The sequence below is a fragment of the Alnus glutinosa genome, chromosome 13 (assembly GCF_958979055.1).
Source record: "Alnus glutinosa chromosome 13, dhAlnGlut1.1, whole genome shotgun sequence".
NCBI lineage: Eukaryota > Viridiplantae > Streptophyta > Magnoliopsida > Fagales > Betulaceae > Alnus > Alnus glutinosa.
The window spans coordinates 24,247,339-24,268,800 of record NC_084898.1 but is presented as its reverse complement, the minus strand read 5'-3'; the positions used below and the strand labels follow the sequence as shown (position 1 = coordinate 24,268,800).

At 35.5% G+C, this 21,462-nt stretch overlaps 2 protein-coding genes and 4 non-coding genes across 6 annotated transcripts; 2 read left to right on the top strand and 4 right to left on the bottom strand.

The window, feature by feature from the left end:
* Positions 1 to 657: 657 nt before the first annotated feature.
* Positions 658 to 854, bottom strand: LOC133856425 (U2 spliceosomal RNA). The gene has a single exon (XR_009898197.1). It is a non-coding gene; the product is annotated as a U2 spliceosomal RNA (small nuclear RNA).
* A 3,840-nt stretch (positions 855 to 4,694) lies between these two features.
* On the top strand, positions 4,695 to 10,754 carry LOC133854925 (probable purine permease 11). Its single transcript, XM_062291208.1, has 2 exons — positions 4,695 to 4,931; positions 9,560 to 10,754. The coding sequence occupies exons 1-2, from the start codon at positions 4,889 to 4,891 to the stop codon at positions 10,660 to 10,662; spliced, it is 1,146 nt and encodes a 381-aa protein (XP_062147192.1). The 5' UTR covers positions 4,695 to 4,888; the 3' UTR covers positions 10,663 to 10,754.
* A 39-nt stretch (positions 10,755 to 10,793) lies between these two features.
* On the bottom strand, positions 10,794 to 10,955 carry LOC133856422 (U1 spliceosomal RNA). The gene has a single exon (XR_009898194.1). It is a non-coding gene; the product is annotated as a U1 spliceosomal RNA (small nuclear RNA).
* Positions 10,956 to 13,109: 2,154 nt separating this feature from the next.
* On the bottom strand, positions 13,110 to 13,305 carry LOC133856423 (U2 spliceosomal RNA). Its single transcript, XR_009898195.1, has one exon. It is a non-coding gene; the product is annotated as a U2 spliceosomal RNA (small nuclear RNA).
* A 4,088-nt stretch (positions 13,306 to 17,393) lies between these two features.
* LOC133854868 (probable purine permease 11) lies at positions 17,394 to 19,496 on the top strand. Its single transcript, XM_062291134.1, has 2 exons — positions 17,394 to 17,540; positions 18,299 to 19,496. Exons 1-2 carry the CDS (start codon positions 17,489 to 17,491, stop codon positions 19,405 to 19,407), a joined length of 1,161 nt encoding a protein of 386 aa, XP_062147118.1. The 5' UTR covers positions 17,394 to 17,488; the 3' UTR covers positions 19,408 to 19,496.
* Positions 19,497 to 20,353: 857 nt separating this feature from the next.
* Positions 20,354 to 20,515, bottom strand: LOC133856420 (U1 spliceosomal RNA). Its single transcript, XR_009898192.1, has one exon. It is a non-coding gene; the product is annotated as a U1 spliceosomal RNA (small nuclear RNA).
* Positions 20,516 to 21,462: the final 947 nt, after the last annotated feature.

Sequence of the window (21,462 nt, the reverse complement as noted above, 5' to 3'; positions counted from 1 at the left end):
TCATCTCTTCCCCGTGTCCCAGGCTCGCAGAACACGCCTGTTCGTGGACCTCCGCCCTCGGATCCTTGAGACTCCGGCATGAAACCGGCAATGGTCGCCGACTGTGGGTGGGTGTACCAAACTACATTGACATAGATCCGGCCATAGAGAGCCGGATCTCTCTTTGTCCGAAAACCCATGCACACCGACGTGGGTTTCCGACCAAATATCTCTTTCTCGTGGCCAGATCTCTCTGTTTCTGTCGCCGGACGGATCTCTCTTTCTCTGTTAGGAGCTCGCCAATGGTCGGGGTCTAGTCGCAGAGGGGGCATGGCTGGAGGACCGGTCGAGGTGACGTGCTCGGTGGGAAGCCGGAGAAGAGGCACAAACTGACATGGCTTATCAGATTCCAATGAGTTTTTCAATTTAGGATTCCAATGATTTTTTTTTAATTAATAAAATGCCATATAGACGCCACATCAGTTTGTAAATCTCTCTTTTGTAAGAGTTTGTATGTACATTTTTCCATACTTTTAGGCTTAAAAACTAAGTTACTTGACCCTCGTATTTGGCACTTTTCTGTCCCTGCTCTCGCACCACAAAATATGCTATGTTCGCACAGTATAAAATTGAGAGATACATAAAAACAACCATAAGAAACATTTGGAGTAGAATTGGGAGGGGTGCGCCAGGCCCATGCTGTAGTGCAAAGCAAGGGCGACGCTTGAGGATCCCCAGTAGCAAGCTACTGTTATGAACCCTCCCCCTAAAAAGATTAATTTAATATCATGTGGATCGATGACCCACGTATCAGATATTAAACTGATAAGAACAGATACTACACTTGATCTTAGCCAAAAGGCCGAGAAAGGTATGAGTATTCTCTCTGTTCTCATTGTATTTTATTGCAGAGCTCTCGCTCTGATGTCTTCCATTTAATCCATGTGGGACTAATGTGTCGTGTGCCATTGCTTGGCTCTATTGAGTATTGCATATAAGCTGCACTATCCACATATTATTGCCCATGTCATCCATTGATCTTCTCAAAAGTAAAAATCCCTTTTGGATCTCTGACCGTCCATCGATAGGAGCTTGTTTTACTGATCATTTGAAGGATATTTATACTTGGTCCACCCCCATTTTCACTAGTGATTTCTATGATCTATTGAATCCCATTATTTCTTAAGAAGACAACGGAATGCTATCCAAGAAGGAAATTTTTTTGAGCTTAATAGCTTGGGCTCTACAAAAGCCTCGGGACCAGATAGGCTTACAGCCCTTTTTCTCAAGAAATATTGGAGCATTGTGAAGAACTCTATCCTGGATATATATATATATATATATATATATATATATATATATATATATATATATATCTCCCCAGTTATACGGCCAACACCCGGTTAGAAGATGAAGATTCCCAGGAAAGAAATGCTTCTCCTACGGAATCTGATTTTATAGTTGAGTCAGTCGTAGACCCCTAACTATGTACCCTAAGGAAACCTTTCAAGATAGATTTCATAAGACTAAATGAAGATTTTATGTCTGAAGCAAATCTTGAAAGAAGAAAAGCCTATAAGGAAAGATTCAATCTTAAACAAAAGAAAAAAAATCTTAAGTCACTTTAAGAAGCATGTAAGCCATATCAAAATGGAAATCTCCTGTTTTGATTTTCTTGATGAGTTTTACCCTATATATATGAGTTAAACATCACGTTTTTGCATTGTTTTAGACAACAGAAGGCATTAGTTAGTCGGTGTGTTTTATCATCGTCTTCCACCTGCCTTGTTCGACTTCGTCCGACTTAAAATTACCTAAATGCCTGAAACTCAAACAATGACAAAGATAAAATCACATCGGAGTGAGTAAGTGGTGAATCCCAGTCGTTTTAGAAAATATTTGCCCCTTATGCGTGGTTGATGGTGGGCAACTAAGGTATTTGATCCAAAATAATTTACCGGTGTAAGATAAATTTTTGAGAGGTAATGAGGGGGGGCGTTTGACCCCTCTCAACCCCCTAGCTAGGTCACTTTTTTTTTTCGAAAGTAGGATGGTTTATTTTATGTCATGCATTGGCTACCACTTATGAGTAGATTATAAAGGTGTCTATGCGCACTAAGTTTCATATTAATTTTTTTTCATTATGTGAAACTGGATTTTTATAAGTGATTATAATGAACTTTAATTACATGAGCTTAACTACTTCTTTTGAATAATAGCTTTATCAAGTTGTTACAAATAGTATCATAACAATATAGTAATACCATGTGGTGCTGAGGTGGCACTCTATGACATGAACCTAATAAAGATGTCAAATACTTGAGTGACAGAAATTGTGACGCCCCAAAAGTTAGTCCCGTATTGGATGAGTGAATTATAAATGTGCTTATTTGGTGGAAATTTTGACACTCCAAAATTAGTCTCACATTAGATGGGTGGATTATAAAGTGCTCATAGGTTCTTTATCAGATGAGATTTGAATTTATAAGTGATTCAAGACAGCTTGAATTGCACTTAGCTAGTTATTTTAAAGTGATCGATATCAGATAAAGTTTTTTCTAGATCATTACACGCTCAACAGAAGTGGTCGAACGACCACATCTTTATTTATTTTTTATTGTTTATTACTTTTAAATTACATGTTTCTTAAAATATTTTGAAGTGGGTGTGAAAATCTTTTTAAAGTAATACCGAGTTGAAAATAATTAATGGACGGGGAGTTTAAAATTAGTGAAGGCCGATATCAGCCTCCTAAAGCAACTTTGCTGACTAGCTCGTGGAATTTTAGAGAAGTGCAGCCAATGGCACTGAAGTAGCTCAAGTAGAGAAATAAGTAAGAGATTCAGCACAATGGCCTGCGACCATTAACTTTGACGAAATTCATTAATAAATATAAAGCATAAAATGTGGTGAAAAACACTCGCACACCAAATCCTCAATACATTCAAAGTCTTTCTCATAAAGAAAACCTATGTTACAACATATTTCTCATTAGGACTATTAATAACGGGTTAAGATTCTTTGCAATTATCTGTTTTGATTGTAGTTAAATAGGTGATTAAGAAAGGCTCTTATGCTCCGTTTGTTTCGGCGTAAAATGATTGATTTCGGTATTTTTCAGTGTTTGGTAGGGGTGAAAATAATAGCCAACCGAAAAATAAATTTTGTTTGACCGAAAATCCTTAGTAAATTTCGAAAAATGATTTATGCTTTTCAAAAGTGTAAATCATTTTCTGAAGACGCCAGACGCATTCGACTCCTATTAAACAACACAGTCGACCTTTACTTCAAGCAGTCGACCATCACCGAAATCTTGCCGGTACCGAAATCCGACAGCATCCGATCTATGTCGCCGGAATCCGGCCATCTCCGACGGAATCCAGTCAGTCCGGATTCCGGCCGGCTGGCCGGACAGATCAAGCCAGAACGGCCGGATTCCGGCGGTTCTGGCAGATTCCGGCCAGTATGCCGGAGTCCGGCCATTCTGTGCCGGAATCCGGCCAACCCAGATTTCAACAAAACTATTCGGATTCCGGCCTTTATCTTGGATTCCGGCTATAGTAGCCGGAATGGCGGAATCCGGTAAAAGGGGCCGGAATCTGTCGGTCAGTGACGGAATCTCGTCTTCGGTAATTTTTATATTATTTTACATTAATATTTATATGTTTGGAATAAAAATTGATTTTTATAGGTTAATATGATTGAATGAAAACATAAAAAATAAAAATAAAAAATAAAAAAATAGTGATTTTTTGTACGCGCGAAACACAAGAAAATGCTTTTAGCAAAAAATATTTTTCAGAAAAATGACTTCCCCGAAATCATTTTACAACGAAAACCATTTTACGTCGAAATAAACGGAGCATTAATGAAATTCACGTGTCCAAATAACCATTGAAAGAAAGAAAAAGAAGTCCGTGGCTCGAGGCCTTATCAAGAGCCTCTCACAATTGCAGTAGGACAAACTGCATGCCATCCAAACACAAGATCTAGACCCATGCACTATTTATAACCTCCAAGTTGACTGCTTGACCAACTCCAAGAGAAAACCCAGATGAGACTTTGAATAATTAGTTCAACACAGTTGGCTGGATTGGATTGGATTGGCAAAAAATTAAAGCGGCAATTTGACCAACTCAAGTGTACGTAGGAGGTGAAGGCCAATAACAAAGAGATAGCAGAAATTATTTATCTCTCTTTGTATAAATTAACTAATCAATCAAGCATTAAAATATTAACTCACCAAAAAGAATGTAGAAAAATAAATTAAAAAAACTCACAAGCAAAACACCAAGATTTATTCATGAAAAACTCTCCGGTGTGAAGAGAAAAATCACATAACATAGTTTAGTTAAATCTTTCACTATCAACAATAATGAGCTTACATGTATCTTCTTTAGAACAATATCTAGATGTTATTATCACATCAAGAATACACACATTCTTGGACTAAAATATAAATTAATCACTTCTATAGTGAATTTCAACAAAAACAAAGAAATATTTCACCAAGTGGGAAACTAGAGAGGAAGTCCAACGAACAATATTCTGAAATTTTATTAAGATCGGACCATAAATAATTCTCCAAGCTCCGACAAAAATGACTACGTAAAAAACTCTATTTTCGCTCTTCCCTCACTATTTAGACTCTTCTCTAAAATGATTTTCTTCTCACGGTCTTGTTCAAATAAAACTGCATGCCTTTCATTTTCTTTTCTTCTCTTTGGCCGTCTTCACCAAACCCGCGCACTGTGCGTGTTTTCTGCATGCTACTGAACAAAGGCACGCGTTTGTAGCTCACGTGGTGCCCCGCATAGGAGGGACCACACAAATAAATTAAGCCACCTATAACATGATAAACACTAGAAGAAAGATGATCGAGCATATCTTTTTGATTCTTTGAATCCTCATGGAGGCTGCTCAAGAGCTGCAACGAGAAACGGAAAACCGAGGTTAGTCACTGACCCATCTCGCCGATTCACTGTTGAAAAACATGAATATTGTTAGTTCTTTCTTTCTTTTTATTTCCTCACAGTCTGATTTGAATATAGAATCATTGAAGCAGGAAATATTAAAGCTTTGTTTCTGGCAATCAGTAAATCCAGAGCTACATCAATTTTAATTCCTTAAACCTGACTGTAAATTGTTTTTTGTCCACTTTTCCTACCCCCAACAACTTCAGAAAAATACCATTATCAACAATCAATATGATAATATGTAAATAAGCATTCAGATATATGTTAGTAAATGAGATAGACAGGAAGAACATAACTCCCACAATTACCGGTAAGCTATTAAATAGTTAAGCGGTTTGTGTATCCCATAAACTCAGCTTTTAGGTAGCTAGCAACAAAAACCATGTGTTTCCGGTGCATCCAGGGACTAGTCAAGTTATAATTACAACTTTTTAAAATTATTTAGAAAGTCTAGTCATATACTATATCATATCATATATTATATATATAAAAGTCGAATTCTTCCTTAGAATGACATAGAATAGTGACACATGGCATGGACTCATACTTTTTAGTGGCTAAACCGGTCCTTTAAGTACTGAACCGGTCTATTTAATCTTTCTTTCTCTCTCTCTATTAATGATACAAGTAGCATCTCTCTTTTAATTAATGATATAAGTATGACTCTTTGGTATTTTTATATTTTTGGTTGAAATCTAAATATGTTTCCATTTTGTTTGTGAAATTTGTGGTTGAACAATTTTTCATTTGAATGTTTGTGAGATTTTTTTTTTTTGTTCATTTGTTTTTTCGAATGTTCAGAATTATATAAGATTGAAATATAATAGGTATCACATCGACATTAAAAAAAATTCCTATTAATTTTCTATTTTATATTTTGATAATCAAAATCGTGATTTTCTTTTTGCTATATATTTTTCTTCTTCATACTTATTTTCATCCTAAATTACACCTATGAAAACAAAAACATTTTTTAATTTATATGAATTAAACTAAAAATAAGGGTTTTATGTATAATTAATTCATTTAAATGTTTTATGAAATATTTGTTTTTCTTTTATGTGATTTTTACTTATTTTTTGTAAGTGTTATTCTGCTTTTGAAAGTCAAAAAATGTAAAATTTTATTTGATTATTGTACACAAAAGGAATATAAATGTTTTTAAAACACTAAAGAGTTAATTAAGCATTAAATTTGAAATGTTTTTTTTTTTAATGTTCAAAATTATATGGATTTTATTTTTATTGAAACATATCATATCATATATATATATATATATATATATATATATATATATATATATATATATATATATATATATATATATATATATATATATATAAACTAAACCGGTCCGTATATTTCAAGTAAAATAAACAGTGCATTTAATATAACTAATTAACTCTCTTATATTGAATAAAAAATGAATAGAAACGTCAAATTTGTTTTGTCATTAAATTCTCACTAATTTCTACATCTTTCTCTTCCTTTAAGTAAAATCTCTTCCATTGAATAGAAAAATTTAATTTTGTTGTCATTAAATTCTCACTAATTTCTATCCCTCTCTCTCTCTCTCTCTCTCTCTCTCTCTCTTTCTACCCCTCTCTCTCTCTCTTCATTTAAGCGTGTCATAAATCCATACTTTTTAAACATTGAACCAGTCATTTGAGTAAAAAACTGGTAATTTAAGTAAAACTAAACCGGTCTGTGTATTTCAAGTAAAATAAATGGTGGATTTAATATAACTAATTAACTCTCTTATATTGAATAAAAAATGAATAGAAACGTCAAATTTTTTTTGTCATTAAATTCTCACTAATTTCTACCTCTTTCTCTTCCTTTAAGTAAAATCGCTTCCATTAAATAGAAAATGAATAGAAACATTTAATTTTGTTATCATTAAATTCTCACTAATTTCTACCCCTCTCTCTCTCTCTCTTCTTTTAAGTAAAATCTTTTACTCTAACACCGCTTCCCCTCCCACTAAATGTCTGTTACAAACTAAACCTCAAAGAGTTAAATGTCAGTTTTTTTTCTTTGAGAAATGTCAAAAGTCACTCCAATATCTATCGCTTTCTCAAATAAATATATGGAGAAGTAATGGTTTTGTGGCTATGCAAAACTGCAATGTTGTTTATATTACCGGAAAGTGGTGCTCAAAGCAAAGAGAGCAAAGTTTTTGCTATTGTTGAAACTTTTTTGTTTGTGATACTGCTATAGACTTTTTTTTTTTAGTTTGCATTTCAAGTTTGTCGGGGCTGTGTTCAATAGAATTGTAAATAATATGTTTGTATTTATTTTCTGTGCTTTTGTTTTTCTGATTTGATTTTCTATCCTTATTTTTGCATTGATAATTTATATTATTTTTTTATTTTTGTTGAAAAAGTAGTTTCTTTTACGCTATATATAAGAATGATGGTCGAATTAAAAAATATCTATCTGACCGTAGTTTCTTCCTATACCTATAAATTTCTTTGGAATTGGAAAAAGTATATAAAAAAAAAATAATTATTTTCTATTATATTAGTGGTTATCATTTTACATTTTTTTTTTACTTTATTTTTTATGATTTTGTTCTTTCTTTACGTTTTTTTTGTCCCTATTTCCTAATTTATATTATTTTTTTGTTCAAATTGCTTTTTTTTCTTTTTTCTTTTTTTCTAAATTTTATATTGAATTCAAGGAAACCATGGAGAGAGAGAGAGAGTTTACATTAATTGTTGTTTTTAGTACGAGGTATGACAATTTTTTAATTTACATTGTTCACTGAATTTTTTTTTCCCTGTATAATGCACATTATTAACATGTTTAATTGATAGACAATATTGATTTTCAAGGTTTCATATGAACCGGAAAAGTATATGGAAAATAAAACTCTATTTTATTCTATTAGTATTTTTTATTTTTCATTTTTTGTCTATATTTTCTATGGTTCTCTTATTTCGTCTCCTCTTTTTATTTTATTTTATGTAATTAATATATTATTTTTCATTCAAATTGCTTATTTTATTTTTTGTAAATTTTACACTAAATTCAAGAAATTGATGGTGAGAGAGAGTTTCCTATGGTTTTTTTGTACGGGGTATGATGATTTTTTAGCGTATTATGTTTATTGAGTAGTTTTTTATTACTTTGTGTAATACAAAAAAGATAATACTATTATATGAATAGAAATTTCCTAAAAACCAGTTTGTAGGAAATTTCTTACAATCCACATATAAGATTGACATGTGTCATTTGGCATGTGAGAAGCACATGTTATTTAAATAGCATGTACGAAATAGCATTCATAAAAAAACATGTACTTCTCACATGTTTAAAGGATACGTCATACGTGTCTTTTTTAAATGTGAGTTGTAGAAAATTTCCTACAAACCAGTTTATAAGCAATTTTTGTCCCTATTATATCATATTAGTATTTTTCAGTTTTCATTTTTTATCTATATTTTTATGCTTCTCTTCTTTCATTTTTTTTTATTATTATTATTATGAAACTAAATTATAAGGAAGAATCCCGCGCATAGCACGGGTTACGAGCTAGTATCATCTAATAAGGAACTTAACACGAGCTCCTTTGTAATCCATCTACGTGGGCAATTCATCTTATAAATGTGGTATTAACTGATGCGTCCGTATCCCAAGAGGAGTGTAGGAGTCTTCAGTCTTGGTTCCAGCCTCCAAAAAGGAACCCACACTCCCTTAAAAAGGAAGAACTATCAGTAAAGAAAGCATGTTTTGGTATTAATCGAAAAAGATAAAGAATTGCAGAATTGTTTGCTTGATTGATTTACTGTACATAGTTACATCAATATATAATGATCTACATAGGACTCAGGAAGGCAAGTTCAATTCTGATTGTCAATTAATCAGAATTGATATACATAATCAGAATGGATCTCTGTCAATGGTTTTTCCCATGAGTTGGTGGGAGTGATTCGGCTGTGATGTCGCATGCTTGGAGAGCACTGCAAGGCCGTGTGCAAGCTGTCTCCATATTGGCTTGCCTTGTGTCTGCATACTTCCATATTGAGCAGATTGCATGATTTGATTGCAGCAGCATGCCCACTTGCCCGATATGCTGCATAATTGGTGACTGCCCGTTCAATAGGATCTGGCTGAATATTGTCATCAAGGCTGACAGAGAGTGGAAGATTGTTTCCATAGTTGGGGGCAGCAGATTGGTGCTCAATCAATTCTGCTGCTGTTGCCTTATTTGTAGTCAAGGCTGATTTCATGCTGCCACATTGGAAGCTACGTGTGCTGTTGTTGTGGCAGCTGATGCTGCCGCGTGCGCTGTTTCATGAGCAGCCAGGTGTGTGGCAGCTGCTTCCATAGTGGCAACTGCTGCAGTAGGTTTAACATTAGTTCTATTATACAATTTACTGTATTTGGAGGTCCCGGCTCTCTCGAAACAACAATATATCGGTTTCTTGGATTTGATACTAGTTGATTCTCATCACTAACTTTCTGGAGTGCCGCACTACTAATCTGACATGGTTGAAACATTCCTTAATTGTTTTCTCTGCACTTGATTAAGTATTTAAGTATGAGGATATGGGCTAAAAACTTATGTTTAGTTTCTGTCCCTGTGTGTGCCTGATTAGGTGACAAGCCAGAGCAAAACTCACATAAAGGCACCTCTCTTACCAACCTACTGCAACTTCCTAAACTCAAACATTACAAGTGGTGGCTTCGTGTGTCTTCTTACATCCTCTTTCTCCTTGCCGGCCAATCTGCAGCTACTCTCTTGGGAAGATTATACTATGACAAAGGTGGGAATAGCAAATGGATGGCAACATTTGTTCAATCAGCAGGCTTCCCAATTCTACTCCCCCTTCTCTTTTTCTTCTCATCCCCCGTAAATACTTCCTCTGCAAGACCACCACCTGTCTCCACCCTTGCCTTTCTCTACCTATTTTTGGGCCTACTCTTGGCAAGTGACAACCTGATGTATTCATACGGACTCCTATACCTACCTGTCTCTACTTATTCTCTGCTATGTGCAACCCAATTGGCCTTCAACGCGCTCTTCTCCTTCTTCCTCAATTCCCAAAAGTTCACACCCTTTATACTCAACTCTCTAGTCCTTGTTACCATGTCGGCAGCCCTTCTTGCAGTCAATGCCGACTCTGAAAACACAACAGCAGGAGTCCCTAAAGGGAAGTATGTAATTGGATTTCTTTGCACGGTTGGTGCATCTGCAACATGCTCATTATACCTCTCCCTAGTGCAGCTGTCTTTCCAGAGGGTGATAAAAACAGAGACCTTCTCTGCTGTCTTGGATATGCAGATATACCCATCATTTGTTGCAACATGTGCATGCGTGGTAGGACTTTTCGCAAGCGGTCAATGGAAAGTTTTGGAGAAAGAGATGAAGGAATATGAAAAAGGAAAGACGTCCTACTTGATGACTTTGATTTGGACGGCAGTGACATGGCAGATTTCTTCGGTGGGTATGTTGGGGTTGGTTTTTGAGGTGTCTTCTCTCTTCTCCAATGTCATCGGTACATTGGCTTTGCCTGTTGTTCCCATTCTTGCGGTAGTATTTTTCCACGACAAGTTAGATGGGGTGAAGGTGATGGCCTTGCTGTTAGCAATCTGGGGCTTTCTTTCATACATCTATCAACATTATCTCGATGACTCTAAATCCAAGGTAAACGAAACGAATGCTGATGAGGCTTCGAGCTCTGTTATAGAGATTTGTTGAAGGCTAGGATATTCAAAAATTCCTTCTTTGCTGATGATCCTACAAAACACGTATATTTTTCGTTTTAAGTACTTCAGTGATTTAAGTATGCAGATTACATCAAATTGCAAATGAATTTTAGACTTGAATTGGTAGGGGCCGCGCGAACGCAGGCCCCCACTAGCACAAATAATGACGTAGGCTCTCCCACATTGGGGAGACCTTAGGCGAGCACCCCTCCCAAGTGCAATGGAGGTCACTAGCCTAGGCCATGGTCCTACATGATCGACCATTGACCCCGTCCAGGTAAGTATCTTGCACCGTCCCTCTCACTTCTCATATCTACGAGCGGGCCTCCACCTCTTCACTCGAAAAGTATCGATGTGGGACTGTTCGAATAGACTACAAGGCTTTATGCCGTAAGGGTGTTAAGGCATGAATTCAAATTACCGTGGAGGAAAAAAAAAAAAAAAAAAAAACACAAAATCAATCCTTCGCATCTTTATAGATTTTTTTTCTTCCTCCTAATTAAATATGGGAGAAGGATTACAAAGGTAAATCTTTCCCACTTCTTTATAGAATCAATTCATGTGGTTTGAATTTGATGTAGGACAAGATTTAGATCTTGTTCCCAAAATGCCTTTATTACCGAGAGGGTCCGACATGACATCGGAATTATGGCCAAACGGACTTATTCACGGACAATTGTGTCTTTGGCACCGAAACATGAGGAAAGCTATTTGACAACACTGGAAGTACAACTAAAATTGTATTTGGGGAGATACCTCGAGGCCGAGACCCAAAAAACATTCCAAGGCCGAGTCAACTTAAAGTTGCCAAGACTAAGACATAGAATTTCTCCTGAATCGACTCAAAGATTCCGAGGCTGAGGTATGTTGAGGCCTAGACGGAAATATCTAATGTAGGCCAATCCGAAAAGGCGCCTCAGACCATATTCGAGAAGGGGATTTTGGATTGGCAAATAGCCGAGAAGGATTAAAAACTGCCTCGGTTAATATCTGAGACCTAAATGATCGAACCACATCTTGGTCTTACTCGGCAAAATAACCGAGACTCCTCGTGATGAAGATAAACCGAAGACTGTCATGGACAGTTGGCGTACGAGCGGATTTCCTGGAGGAACAGCCGAGCAGATTTCCTAGGGATTTTTGTGCGGAAATCATGGAAGAGTTGTTGACTTCCATATTTTATTTTCGTTATTTATCTTGTCGTACTTTTCCTTAAATCATAGGATTACCTTGTCCATCAAATCTCCTCTCATTATGGAAGATTTGATGATATCTTTTACTATTATTTTATTCATTTACAAGCCATTAAAGCTTCACTATAAAAATGGATGCTATGTAAGAAGAAGCGTTGATTTTTGATAATTGAAACTTGGGTTTTTCCCTTCTTATCAACTTGCGAGTTGATTGTCTTGTGTTTGAGAATGAAGTTTCTCTTTCACTGTTTATCCATACGCTTGCGCTACGTCAGAATTTTATCGGACAGATTTATGTGGTTTATTTTTTGTATAAAAATGGTCTTTTTGTCAATATTTTTTAAGTTGTTGTCACTTAGAAGAGATATGTGCAGGGCTCACATGCCTCAGAGAGAGGGCAAATGCAAGATTTTGAACCCTCCTACTCGGAACAAAGCCCTGCACTCACCCTTTATTATAAGTTACCTGAATTGCTTACAATTCGGTAAACCAATTACAAGCAATTGGATCCAAATAGGGGGCAATGAAATCGTCCATTGCACGTGTAATGAACAGGCCGAGATTTGGCATTGTGTATTGTGCACCGTGCAAAACATTTTATCCAAAAGTGTCGGTGAGTGTTGGAGGTGGTCGCACCACCGTTGAAGAGAATCAAGAATGGTCACAACTACCCGCATTGGCACATCGGGGGTGGTCGTTACCACCCCTGACAACCAAAGAGTGAGACTATCCATTACATGTTCATTGAACGTACAACTTCATGTGAAAGACTAAAAGCGCATCAGGCCTTACTCTAACCAGGCAAGTGTCTGAAAAAAGGTATGCTAACAAAATCTCTCTTTGACTATCTTATTTTATGAACCCTCACTGCAGCCTCTTTCTTGTCTAATAAGCAATACGGGAACTAAACATATTGCATTCCATGCCTAGGCTCTAATGTCTCATGTCTCTCTTCTTGTTTCTTGTTTGATTGTCCCAACATTTACTGCTTCTTATTGCTATTGCTGTCGAAATTTGTTGGAACTTATGATCTTCAAACAGGATACATAGACAAAAGTACTCGATTTAAATCAAAGAGAAATTGAAGGAAAATCCATGCTCTGATTTGGGAAGGTATGAACTAACCTTAGTTGCTTTTCGCAAGAGACAAAATTAACAATAATCACGGGACCCAAAAACCCAACAGAAATGTTTTTTTTAACAAAAAACTTCATTAAAGAAACATTATTAATTTGGAGTAGAATTGGAGGGGTGCGCCAGGCCCATGCAGTAGTGCAAAGCAAGGGCGACGCTTGAGGACCCAAGTAGCAAGCTACTGTTGTGGACCCTCCCCCTAAAAAGATTAATTTAATATCATGTGGATCGATGACCCACGTATCAGATATTAAACTGATAAGAACAGATACTACACTTGATCTTAGCCAAAAGGCCGAGAAAGGTATGAGTCTTCTCTCTGTTCTCATGGTATTTTATTGCAAGGCTCTCGCTCTGGTGTCTCCCATTTAACCTATGTGGGACTAGGTGTCGTGCAATATAGCGAGAGATTGTTGTCCTTGTCATCCGTTGATCTTCTCAAAAATAAAGATGGCTAGCTTTTGGATCTTTTGACCGTCCATTGATAGGGGCTTGTTTTACTGATTCGTCGATTCTCACTATTGATTTCTGTTGGGCATGTAGATTCGACACCCACTCCATCCATCAACTAATTAACCACTCGAGAATAGCTGCATAGCACCATATTAGATCCATTCTTTTTTGGTACGTCAATAATTATCATCATGATTTTCAGCATGAGACATGCAATTAATTGCGTGATAGGAGTCGTGGGATGTATGAAATATTGGCAATAGGGAAGTCTCCGATGAAGGCGCCCAACACACAACATACGGTTATGGCAAAATCTGATATAAAAAGTGGAAGACTCAGGTAAAATGGGACTTTCGTCGATCTCCATCCTTTGCACACTTCCTTTATTGTTTTAAGGTTACGTTTGGTGAGGAAAAGACATTTCAAAAAAAAAACTTTTATTAGGATTAAAAGAAGTTTGAAATAGAATATTCATGTATTAGAGTATATGATAATAATATAACACTTGGAATATTCTCTCATGGGCCATGAGAATGGCAATTCTAAAGCTATTTTATGTCACATTCTTCTGTTTTCAATCAAAACTATTCATTTTTCTAATGGAATAGCAATTATGAGTACCAAACGTAACCTAAGATTATTCTTTTTATCATACTGACTTAAGCATCGTAGTTATCATCTACCAGCAAGCTCTTTTGCCAAGGCCCCGATTCTTTTTACTTAAAATATTTTGTAACAAGATGTTTTCAATTTTCTATTTGAAAAAAAAAAAAAATCAGTGTTTGGCTCGTATATAAAATCGCCAAATTTTCATATATTTTCACATGAAAAGTTGCAAGAAAGAGAAAGATGACAAAGAGGAGCTGCAGAGAAATATATATATATATATATATATAATGTGTAAGAATATGAGGCCTTAAGGGGTGGGATTGAGATCTGGTACAATTGCCTACTCATATTACTTGCAATTTGAGTATGTAATTATGATAGGGCCCTTATGGGACTCACCTGCTTGAATAAGTGTTCGAGCAGCTCGAGATCTGCTTGTGTAGATAAGCCCCGTAAGGGCCCTCTTAAAATTGCATGCATGGAGGTGTGGGAAAGCAACGAAAAATAATTTACGCATATGAGAATCGTAAACCATTTATGCCTCATGAATGTTGTTTTCTTTCGTTAACTCCAAATGTTTTCAAGTTTACCAATATTTTACCTCACACCAAACACTTAAAATTAGAGAAATTTTTTTCCAATAAATATTTTATGCCATAATAAACTAGGCCTATCTCTTATTACGTGTACTTCTAATAGTTACCTCAACACATGATGGGAACAATTTGTATGATCTATCGGATCCCATTACTTCTTGAAGAAGACAACTTAATAGGATGGCCCCTCTGTCCAGCATTTTCAGCCTATAAGCTCTTCCAATGTAGTATGCAAAGGCCAGCAGATTTAAGGCTAGCTATGATTCATTTCTTCTTCACGTTTTTCACTCATTCTCCTATTTTTGAAAATTATTATTAGAAGATAATAATAATTTTAAAAAATGATAATGGCCCAGCCCCATAGATTTAAGTCGATGAGAAATGTAAGTCCTTTATATTAGTCCTACAAGTTTAATGATAATTTTAAAAAATTAGAGGATAAAAAAAGGACATGAAAAGGATATGTAACACATCTTTTCTCCATTAGAAATGATATTTGGCTGTCCCATGACACAACTATTGACTACTTTTACCTTTTTTTATTTTATTTTTTATTAAAAAAAAAAAACTCACAAAACCATGTAAATGGGTTGGGGTCTGGTTTTGTGGTTTTTTTTAAAAAAAAAATTAAAAAATTAAAAAATACAAAGATAATCAATAATTATGTCTCTTTCTTCATTGAGTGATCGCCCCTAATGAATCAACCTATTAAATAATGGCCCAAGAGCTTCTGCACAGTTCAAAAAATAAACGCTGGAATGGAGGTCAGATGGTTATAAAAATTGAATGAAATGAGAATTTCTCTTAAAAATTAGAGAATACATTTCTATTTCCTATTTCTCCCCTTTTTTTCTTTTTTTTTTTCAATGTTAGAAATCATCTCTCCCCTTTTTCTCAGAGAATAATCTAAAGGGAATTCGAAAGAAATCAAAGTGCTTGCAACTGCCCTTATGTTACACATTTCCTCTTTGGGGATGACCTAATTATCTAGGCTTCTTGCATTAGCAATGTCCACATAAAGCCAAGATAAAGTTTAGTCTAGCTACCCTGAATAAAAATTTCAAGAATTTTGCAACTCGAATTGCAATTCAAACAACAAATATAAGAGTTATTATAGAGCAGCTCGCTCACCTTTTCGAAAAAAAAGTTTCGAAAAACCTGCTCGGGCCGGACAACAAATTGCTTCCCTATGAATGACAACCACTAATTAAGTCCCCCAATAAACCAAGAATTTTACCCATAACATTTCTAATGTTAGCACAACGTAGAAATTTGTGGGTAATATAAAAATATGAGAATTATAGCGGAAACAAGAGAGAGAACGCAAAAAATTTACGTCCATCGCTATGAATGGCTCTAAAGAATATATTGTGCTCTCATTAACTCTGATACCTTTACAATATAAAATACTTTTTTTTATAATAGAATTGAGGTCTACAAGCAATTGCAGTTAGTAGTTATTGCCTTCAACCGCCAACCATAACTGTCAGTTAGCAGATATCGAAAATTATAACCATATTGTATAACCGCTTTTTAAAAATCAGCCTATTTTAGTGTTTTGGGCCTTTCTGAGCACCTTTTTAGAGCCTATTTTAAATGATTTGGAGCCATTTTTAATTAAGTATAAGGCTTCAAAACATAACAAAACTCAAGAATATTATTATTATGAATAGAGTTTCATTAAACTCAAACTGAAAACCCTATATCAAACGCATCAAAACGACGTCGTTTTATATTATTATTATTATTATTATAAGGATAACCGCCTCTTCTAAAATCATTAACCGTCTCGTTTTATGCAGTTAGCAGTTTTTCCAATCGCCTACAAAAATAATTGTATTCTAACATTCAATCAATCTCAATAATATGGAGAATAATTTCAATATAAAAAAAAAATATTCTAAAACAAATTATACAATCGACAGATACAGAATAGTAGAATAGCAGCCACGAAAAACAATTGGAATATAATTATAGAGGGGAGAGCCTGGCCAATGCTACAATGCAAACGCAAGCTACTGTAATCTTAGCCAAAAGGCCTCTTCTCTTCTTCTGATAGTATTTTATTGCAAAACTCTCGCTCTGCGGTCTCTCGTTTAATCCATGTGGGACAAATGTATCGTGTGCCATTGCTTTAGCTGTATTCCAAAAATAAAACCCCTTTTAGATCTCTGACCGTCCAAGCCATTTTCTCCCAGAATTAAATATATAGCATTGTGAAGAATAACAATCACAATGCTATACATATATAGTTTGAATTTCGTCAGTTTTCTTGTTTCTATACAATAACAAGATTTATTGTAATTAATGAATTTCGTCACAGTCCTCTTGTTAATTTCTATACCATCAAATTTGATTTATAGAAGATAACAAGAATTATAATAAATCTCTGATATCAGCTAAGACTATCATTAATTTCTTATTAAGCGAGAATAAATTTTATAAATGATTCTAGGCAGCTTGAAATTTAAATTTTTAAACAAACGTGATCGTGGAGCCACCTCTTTATTATTATGATTTTTTAAAAATAATAAATTTGTCTTTATTCCTATATAAATAAGCATATGTTTTTTTTTTTTTTTTTGTAGGTAGGTGTGAAAATGTTTCTTAAAATATTTTTGTGGTTGAATGCCCGACGTGTTTGTCGGGACTGGGACTAGAAAGATGTGGTCCGGGTACACCTATTTGATGATACTGAAAGGGGCGTAGTTTTAAATAAGTAAAGGCCGATATCAGCCTACTGAAGCCAAACTTTGCTGACATGCAGTGTTGAAGTATAAAATGTGGTGAAAAACAGTCATGGATGAGCATATGTGTTTGATTCTTTGAATTAATGCTCATGGAGGCTGCTCAGGAGCTGCAACGAGAAACAGAAGAGACCCGAGGTTAGTTAGTCACTGACCCATCTCCCCCGATTCACTGTTGAAAAACATGAATTTTTGTTACATTTTTCTTTCTTTTGGCAACCCCTTTTTTGGTAAAAAAAAGAGTGGTAGTGTTTTTTCAAAGAAGGGTCTTTAAGTGTCCACTTGTGACATCAGTTGCGTGAGAAAGTTGTGTGCCACAGTTTTATGTAAGAGTTTTGACGTGGAAAGAAGAGAAACGGGTCAACAAAAGGTCAACAAGGAGAAATTATCCGAAACATACGTTGCCAAACCCACACTTAAAAGCTTTGTATCGGGCAATCAGTAAATCCAGAGCTATATCAAGTTCAGTTCTTTAAACCTGACAGTAAACTGTCACATGTAAAGAAGGCAAGATTCGCAAATGGTTTCTTGTCCACTTTTTCTACCCCCAACAACTTCAGAAAAATACGATTACAACAATCAATAAAAACAGTATGTAAATAAGCATGCATATAGCTGTTAGTAAATGAGATGAACATGAAGAACATAACTCCCACAATCACCGGCAGGCTATTAGATAGTTAAGCATTTTGTGCATGTATCCCATAAACACAGCTTTTAGGCAGCAACCAAAACCATCTGTTTCCAGTGCATGAGCATCCCAGGATTATAAGTAGCAAAAATGTCCACTCATGGGACACTACTTGTAACAACATGAGAGCATCTGCTGAATTATGATCAGGATATGGACTAAAAACTTGTGTTTAGTTTCTGTGTCTGTGTGTGTGTCTGATTAGGTGACGAGCCAGAGCAAAACTCACGCAAAGGCACCTCTCTTACCAACCAACTGCAACTTCCTAAACTCAAACATTACAAGTGGTGGCTTCGTGTGGCTTCTTACATCCTCTTTCTCCTTGCCGGCCAATCTGTAGCCACTCTCTTGGGAAGATTATACTATGATAAAGGTGGGAATAGCAAATGGATGGCAACATTTGTTCAATCAGCAGGCTTCCCAATTCTACTCCCCCTTCTCTTTTTCTTCCCACCCTCCACCGCAAATACTTCTTCCTCTGCAAGACCACCAGCTGTCTCCACCCTTGCCCTTCTCTACCTATTTTTGGGCCTACTCTTGGCAGGTACCAACCTTATGTATTCATACGGGCTCTTATACCTCCCTGTCTCTACTTATTCTCTGCTATGTGCAACCCAATTGGCCTTCAACGCGCTCTTCTCCTTCTTCCTCAATTCCCAAAAGTTCACACCCTTTATACTCAACTCTCTAGTCGTTTTTACCATGTCGGCAGCCCTTCTTGCAGTCAATGCCGGCTCTGAAAACACAACAGCAGGAGTCCCTAAAGGGAAGTATGTAATTGGGTTTCTTTGCACGCTTGGTGCATCTGCCACATACTCATTCACCCTCTCCCTAGTACAGCTGTCTTTCGAGAAGGTGATAAAAACAGAGACCTTCTCTGCTGTCTTGGATATGCAGATATATCAATCATTTTTTGCAACATGTGTATGCGTGGTAGGACTTCTCGCAGGCGGCGAATGGAAACTGTTGGGGAAAGAGATGAAGGAATATGAGACAGGAAAGATATCCTACTTGATGAATTTGATTTGGACGACTGTGATATGGCAGATTGCTTCAGTGGGTATGTTGGGGTTGATTTTTCAGGTGTCTTCTCTCTTCTCCAATTTAATCAGTACGTTGGCTTTGCCTATTGTTCCCGTTCTTGCGGTAATATTTTTCCATGACAAGTTAGATGGGGCGAAGGTGATGGCCCTGCTGTTAGCAATCTGGGGCTTTCTTTCATACATCTATCAACATTATCTCGATGACTCTAAATCTAAGGGAAACAAAACCAGTGCTGATGAGGCTTCGAGCTCTGTTATAGAGATTTGTTGATGGCAACTTGGCAAGGATATTCAAAAGGACCTTCTATGCTGAAAGTGATGATTCTACAAAACACTTTCGTCCTTTTTTTTTTTTCTTTTTTCTTTTCTTTTTTTAAGTACTACCGTGTTTGTATTTTATATAGGAAAATAATTGTTACACTGTTATGCAAGATTTTAAAGACATGGGGTGAGGCCTATATGGTGGATTCTACCATACGGGTTCCACGTGGAACTCATCCCATATAAGAGAAGTTCTACCCCCTTCAATTTTATTTTTTTTTTTCAAAAGTTGATTTCAAAATGTGTTATCATCTTATAGGATTGTAACACATCATTTGAAAATCACTTTTGAAAAAAAAAAAAAAAAAATGGGAAGTAGAGCATTTTTCTTTATGTAATGCCTTTCTATTTTATTTTTGCTACGAGTTCATTTAAATTCGTAATTTTAAAACGTGCTATTTAAAAACTTAATTTTTGAAAAATATTTATAAAATTGTCCATTTTTGAAAAAGAACATTTTTTTTTTTTATTAATGCTATTAAAAAAATATGAATTTTATACATGCTATGTTGTTTATTAAAATAAAACACATGTTATTTTTATATGTGGGTTATAGAAAATTTCCTACAAAATTTATGTCATTTTAAAAAGGGATTTGATTCTTACACTACACCATCACAACAATTGCACAACAACCCCTCACATGAGGGTGAACCCCAGTGTGTAGGACTCACCCTCGTGTGAAAAGTTATTATGCAATTATTGTATTGATGTTATAAATTTAACATTTTTCTTTTAAGAATGTACTCCCTTAATTTGAAAACACAATCTCAACTTTTAGAAAATTGCACACCAATCAATTTCCTGTTATCTTAAAAACAATTACATTTTATACAGTTTGGTCCACTTAGCATTCACCCTCAATCAATTACAAAAGAATTTTATACTACAAATGGGCAGGGGCCGCGCGAACGCAGGCCCCCACTATCACAAATAACGACGTAGACTCTCCCACATTGGGGAGATCTTAGGCGAGCACCCCTCCCAAGTGCAATGGAGGTCACTAGCCTAGGCCATGGTCCTTCATGATCGACCATTGACCCCGTCCAGGTAAGTATCATGCTCCGTCCCTCTCACTTCTCATATCTACCAGCGGGCCTCCACTTCTTCACTCGTAAAGTGTCGATGTGGGACTGTTCGAATACACTAGATTCCTAGAAGGCTTTTCCCTTTCAGATAAACAAGAACGGAAGAACCTAATTAGTTTTCAATCCCCAAATTTTCTCTCTTCAAAATTCTAAAAACGGCCTTTATCTTTAGTGGTGTAAATAAAATAACATATTTTAATATCAAGCTTAGACAAGTCTTTTAGTACCTCCACCTCTTTTATTTCAATATTTTTCTGATTTACTTGAGAAAAAATAAAAACAAATCTCATCCATTCAGTGGTTAAGGGCATAATAGAAAATCATTTATGGATTTTAATTGAAAAGAAATGCTAGATTTTTCAATTTTTTTCTTAAAAAAAAATTAGTTTCTAAATGATGGGTCACCATCCTATTATCAAATGCCTTAATTTACTAAAACAATAAATCACATGGAATGATGACACATCATTTAGGAATCAAATTTTTTTCAAAAATTGAGAAACCTAACATTTTTCTTAATTGAAAATTAATTTGGAGTAAGATCCATGACAAGATAATTCTCTACTTTTTGCCCTATGTTTATTTGACATAATGGGTTTACGAAGTGATCCTGCCTTTGAGGAGTTTTTCGTCATTGAAAAAAAAAACTCTCTCTCATCAATTTATTTAGACAATAGTTAGACACTCGTCCAAAAAAATTAAAAAGAAAAAACTACCATTAATCACAATGCGACGGCAACTTTGTACGGCCTCTCAAGGGACGTAACAATTTGGAACAAAATAAATTTATTAATAGAGAAAGGTTACATACTATATTTATCGGAACAATGACTGATGGGCACTGTCATATCGACCTTTTGAGATGGAGGTGTACGTGGAATGTAGCATTACTTTTATGAATATTAAAATCTAAGAAA